Raw genomic sequence first — 6,360 nt, 5'->3', positions numbered from 1 at the left:
ATAATTTAGGATTTAAACTTTGGTATTCAGGTAGGAGTCGTACTAAAAATGGTGTAGGTGTTATTATAGATAAGAGTTTGAAAGATAATATTATAAAAATTAATAGGATTAGAGATAGAATTATAACTTTAAAGATTATTGTTGATGATAATATTGTTAATATTATAAGTTGTTATGTCTCTAAGTAGGTTTGTAAATATGAGTTCTAAATTAATTTTTGGATGACTTAGAAATTTATTAAAAGTATCCTTAAAAAGAAGAGTTTTTATTGATAAGGATTTAAATGGATGTATGAAGAGGGTTAGATGATTTTTAAAACTTCATGTGTTGCTTTGTTTTGAGAACAAAATGAAGGTCCGGGTAAGATCATTATTAATTTTTATGTTTTAGCTTATGATTTTTCAATTGCTAATATTATTTAAGAAAAAGGAATGAAGCATCTCATCACTTAAAAAATATATATACATACAACCAGATGACTATTTTCTTATAAGAAAATTAGATCGTTTTTACGATTGGCAAAATGTAAGAATATTTACCGAAGTGAAAAATTTATTATATCCCACATCGGATTATTAGTTTTTGGACTTTAAGATAAAAGGAGCACAATAATAAAGAATAAAGTAAACGATAATCTATGATTAAAGATGGACGGCTCTTAAAAATATTAAAAAAGAATGATTTTTTGAGAGTAAGATTTAGATCTTAAGATTTTTATCTATGCATTGAGGATGCTAATGTTATGTGGGTAAAAAGTGGTAGTGAGTATTAGAATATTGCAAACAGATGTGCTTGAGTATCAAATGAAAAAACTCCTAATATAAAAATAGTTGAGTGGTGTAATCAATGTGCGAAAAGGAATTAAGAATAAGAAGATTTGTTTATAAAATATTAATTTAAACTTTAAAATATTCTATAATTGGGAAAGATATAAGAGAGGTCGTAAGAAATCTAAGAAAGTAATCATGCGATACAAAACATTAGCTTTTTAGTAATTTATATAATAGAAAGATACTGAAGGATAAAAAGATATATGTATAAGTTAGCACAAACAAAGAGATATAGTAGTCAAGGATTTAGTTCAAGTGAATGTATATAAGGATGAAGATCAAAAAATTTTTCTTAGAAGATAATATTCAACAATAGTGAATGGGATATTTTGCTAAACTTTTAATGAAATTGTGTAATAAGATTAGCTGTAATGACTCTTAGCACACTGTAAATGAAAATAAAGATGTCTTTTTTTATCGACGTATTAGTAAAACTGAAGGTTAGAGAGGCTTTAAAGAATGATGGTGGAAAGCTTGGACCTGATGATATTCATCAATAAGGTGTGGAAATGCTTAGGAGATTAGAAGAATTTCTGCTTACTAAACTTTTTAATACTATTTTGAAGACTAAAAGATAGCAGATGAGTGGGAATGAGTGTGTATATTCCTATTTTTTAAGAATAAGGGATGCACAAGATTGTGGGAATTATAGAGGTTTAAGTTAAATGTGTCAATACTTTAAAACTATGGCGAGTTATGGAGCATAGGCTGTGCGTGATTATGATGTTTTCTCAAAATCTTAATTGGATTCATGCCGGGGTAGGTCGACTATGGAGCATAATTTATTAAGAGGTTTTGATTGGAGAAATATAGAGAAAATAAGAGTTACATTGATTTTATTGATTTAGAAAAGCATATGATAAAAGTTCCAAGAAAGTGCTATCGAGAGTTTTTGAAAAGAAGGAGTAATATGCTTATATCAAATCATTAAAGATATGTTATGCAAGAGCTATTACTTGTGTTTCAACACAAGGTGGATTACCAAGTATTTACCTATTTCGTTGGGTTACATCAAGGCTCAGCCTTAAGTCCATATCTTTTTGTTTAGTCATGGAATGTTCTCACTAGAACATTTGCAAGAGTGATGTACTTGATGTATGCCTTTTTGCTGATGATATTCTTCTTGTTGATAAGACTAGAGAGGGATTGAAGGTAAACTTGAATTATGGAGGTCAATTTAGAGATATAATTTTCCTTGAGTAATCTAAAAGGAATATATAGGATGTAATTTTTAGTATAATAGACTAGTGAGGGGATTGTGACTTTGGGCGATCAGTCATTAATAAGTTAATATTTTAGAATATCTTGGTTATTGTTAGAGTGTGGGTGAAATTAGATGGAGATATTATCAGCAAAATTCAAATTGGTTGGTTGAAGTGGAGGAATGCATCGGGCTTGTTGTGTGATAGAAAAGTACCCCTCAAATTTAAGGGAAAATTCTATAAGATGGTAGTGAGGCCTGCAATGCTTCATGGTGCTGAATATTGGCCACTAAAAGAGAAGCATAATACTAAGTTAAGTGTGACAGAGATGAGGATGCTCAGGTGGATGAGTGACTTTACCCTTAGAGATAGGATACGAAATGAGCATATACGTGAAAAGGTGGGAGTAGCTCCAGTAGAAGATAATATTAGAGAGAGTTGCCTTAGATGGTTTGGTCACATAAAACGGTAGCCTTCCAATGACCCGGTTAGGAGAGTAGAGGTATTAGATTTGACTTATGTTACGAAAGGTAGAAGCAGACCTAAAAAGACTTGGTTAGAAAATATTATGAATGACCTTTCTTTATTAGATTTAAACGAAAATATGACCTTTAATAGGACAATGGAGAAAAAGAATTCATGTAGTCGACCCCACGTTGTGGGATAAAGGTTTGATGTTGTTGTTGAGAGGTGCATATAAATTGTCAAGCCATTACAACTTACTTGCAACTCAATTGTTATTGTATAATTAAACTAGCTAATACTTGCAATTTGAGATTTATCATGCATTTTATATTTTCTATAGGAAATTAGAGAGAAACCTAAGATAAATATCTCCATACTATTTAGATTGCGTGGTCATAAGGGAAGGGCATTTGATCACATCGCACACAAAATTATTATATTTATATATTTAAAAAATTAAAGCATATGATTTATTCTCGTTATGCCATAAAAAATCACACTCTCATCCTCTCCATTACAATCCATCATCAAACTCATCACTTTTTGCATGTCACTGGTCTCATCACCCTTCAACATGATATCATTGTCATTTCTTTCTCCTTCTTGTTCGCATGTTAGCAATCTCAATGTCACGAAAAATTATTCAGTGCGGATGTCGAACGCTATTCAGAGACCAATTAAAATGCGCTACATCATGCTTGTGCTCGGTACTGCTCAGTACCGCTTGATATCGTGGCTCGATACCACTGATATGAAACATTCTAGTTGATCTCCGAATGAATGTCGTCCGATCTCCACGTAGAATAGTTTCTCCAATCTCACAGACGACCTTCCCCATCAAGATCCCTACAGATTTTCTCTTTTTATTTTTTAATCTTTCTTCATATGTCACAGATCTCATCGATTATCTTTCTCATCAAAATCTCATCACGACTTCCTATCTCTTATTTATCCCTGATGAGATCCCACAAGTTTTGTTAAGAATATCCATGTTTAAAATTGCGTATTCGGGTATTGAGGCATTTTTCATTCGTGAGGCGAGGCGTAAGCCTCAAGGAGTTTTGAGGCGTAAGCCTCAAAATCAAAAGATTGCATAAGCATAAAATGATAAATTTTTTATTTACTAATGAGTGAATAATATAAAACATAAGTTATGAAGTGAAATCAAAATATCCCAATAATAAGACAACATGAAATATAGTTCAACTCAAAATTCTATCTTTCCCAAATCCTAGTATTCTTTTCATTAACATATAATTCTAATTTTTAAAAATAAATAGCAATGACATATCACATAAGAACTCATAGGTCATCAACACTGTCATCACTAAGGGGTTCTTCATTTGAATCATCATTATGATGAATTGCTCTCTCCCCTTCGTCCTCTCCTATAGAGTCTAATGTCGGGCATTTACTTTAAGATTTATATAAGTTTTAATATATATAGCGTGAGGCGTAAGCCTCATGTCAGTGAGGCGAGGCGGGCCTCAACCAAGTTGAGGCGCAAGCCTCATAAAAAAAACTCGAGGCGTAAGCATCGAGGCGTTTTTTTACTGGAATTGCGCAAAGGCGGGCCTCAAGGCGAGCTTCATATTGCGCAATTTTAAACCATGAAGAATATAATGAAGTATTATATTATATAAATAGTAAAATTTAAATGTTAATTATAAAAATAAGATAGTTTGAAGATTATGTATGTAAATCCCACATTGCTTAATCATTAACTAGATTGAAGGGAATCTCCCATGGGGCCAACCTATTAGGAGTAAATTGATGTCTTTCTTAGTGTTGATTGAATGCTTTTGGATTAACGGTGAAGCTCTCCCAAAGCTAACAATTACATTACTTCATCTAAACAAAACTTGTAACCTTCCCTGCCCACACGCTGATGAATAAATTAGCTTGGAAAGTTCAGACATCTCAACTATACAGGAAGACCTAACTGTAGAAGAAACATCGAAACAGAACATATAAAATTCCATTCAATTCAGCTTTCGGCTTTTCGTCTGCTGTAGGCTGTAGCCAAAGAGGCGCCATGGTTTATAGCAGACAAATATATCTTAAATTTCGTTTGTTCTAGCCAAAACTTAGGATAACCAAATACAGAACCATCACATTTCACAAGAATCCTAAAACACAGTTAAGAAATATACTAAAAAATCTGCATAAAGACAAACTCCAGAGGAGGAAAACCCTAGTACAAAAGCATGAACAAAACCCTAATCGACAAAACAAAACTAGACCTCATCCTCGTGTAAAAGCATATTTGGGATACCCTTACTGATTGGAAAGCGACGGCCAGTCTCGGGGCAGACGAGCGCACCTTCCTCGACATGCAGCTGGAGGAGGGCGCGATGAAATCGGCGAAGAAAATCGTCGTCGGAGTCGAGAGCGGAGGGATTTGGAGCGTCCTGTGGGAGGAGATCGTGGCATCCGAGAGAACGAACGGCGCCGACCAGAGCGGGCCACTCGATCTTCGGGAAGACGCCGCGGAGGAAGTCAGCGTTTAAGTCCACTTCCTTCTCCACCCACTTCTCCGCTTCGAGACGAAGAGGGTAGCCGTTGGTCACCCCCTTTATGTTGCAGGCCAGCATATTATGCGTCAAAAGCCTCATCGAGATCGAGAGAGAGACAGAGCTGTCTTTCTTGTTCCGTCCTCGCTCTTTTGATCGTTCTTTCTGCGAAATGTTGAGATTTGTTTTTCTTATATAAGATTAAAATAAAAAAAAGACTTTATTCCCACAATAGCAGAAATTTAAAAAATATTTATTTTTATAAAAATAAATCTAAAATTCTAATCAGACTAAAATAACTTCAGTTTTTTGCGTAGACTATTTTTTTAAGGTCATAACAATCAAACATAATTCAAACACGATTCAATCAAGTCAAACAAGTTTTAAACAAAATTTAAATTAAAAAAAAAATTAGATAATATAAAAAAAAAATCAATTCATAATCAAACATTATTCAAATCCTATTCCAACAATGTGTTATGATTTGAATGAACTTAATATATTGTCTAATATGATTTGCACAATGCTCGATTACGATTTAATTATATTAAGTAACATAGTATAATATGTTAGAATACAATCGTAACAGTTATAATCGGGGGCAGCCCACCCTCAAAAATTAAATAAATGTATTATATGAAGGGTATTTTAGATATTAATGATCTCACCAGCCCTAATTTGCTCTAACAATAAAAAAAAACTTAGCTGGGCTTTCCATTCGAAAGAAGAAAGCCATCTCCAAATCCCTCATATAAAATTCCATTCAATTCAAGCTTTTTTATTTTCATTATTTTTTTTCATCAACTTTAATTATGCTTAGTAATTGGAATAAAGAATCATTGACAAGTGAAACTATTGTCCGAGTTTTCTATTAGAATTAGTAATATAGTTGAGGCTTCCTATAGGAGATCAGACGCTCTTAAAGCTATTTAACATAATAATATAGTTTTACATCTTAAAGCTTACAATTTAATAAGTAATCGAGATTTAAATCAAGAGACTAATTTACAAAGATGTGGGGATGCTCGATGGACTCATTTTCATACTTTTATTAGTCTCAAGAGAATGTATGCTTCTGTACTCGATGTGCTTGAAATTCTTAAAAAGGAATGGGTGCATGATCAACAGTCAGTTGAAGTAGGTGTTTTGATTGATATAATGGAGTTTTTTTATTATATTTTCATAATGCATTTAATGATTGATATTTTGAAGATTACAAATGAATTATCAAATCATTAAAAAGAAAAGATCTGGGCATTAAAATGTGATGAAATTAAGACAAGTATCTAAACAACGATTGTAAATACTAAGGGAGAATGAATAGAGTGCTTTATTAGATATAGTGTCATA

The 6,360-nt window shown here is 32.7% G+C and overlaps 1 protein-coding gene across 1 annotated transcript; it reads right to left on the bottom strand.

Annotated features, from left to right (window-relative positions):
* Window positions 1-4,456: 4,456 nt before the first annotated feature.
* Window positions 4,457-5,195, bottom strand: LOC110099682 (multifunctional methyltransferase subunit TRM112 homolog A). Its single transcript, XM_020826903.2, has one exon. The coding sequence runs from the start codon at window positions 5,110-5,112 to the stop codon at window positions 4,735-4,737; it is 378 nt and encodes a 125-aa protein (XP_020682562.1). The 5' UTR covers window positions 5,113-5,195; the 3' UTR covers window positions 4,457-4,734.
* Between the last annotated feature and the right edge of the window lie 1,165 nt (window positions 5,196-6,360).

This window comes from Dendrobium catenatum, unplaced genomic scaffold (genome assembly GCF_001605985.2).
Source record: "Dendrobium catenatum unplaced genomic scaffold, ASM160598v2 fragScaff_scaffold_1427, whole genome shotgun sequence".
Classification (NCBI taxonomy): domain Eukaryota; kingdom Viridiplantae; phylum Streptophyta; class Magnoliopsida; order Asparagales; family Orchidaceae; genus Dendrobium; species Dendrobium catenatum.
Note: the sequence above shows the minus strand (reverse complement) of the source record. Positions and strands in the feature narration are given on the sequence as shown.

What these genes read in the sequence shown, in the direction of transcription:
- LOC110099682 (XM_020826903.2), bottom strand. Translation starts at nt 5,112, where the DNA reads ATGAGGCTTTTGACGCATAATATGCTGGCCTGCAACATAAAGGGGGTG.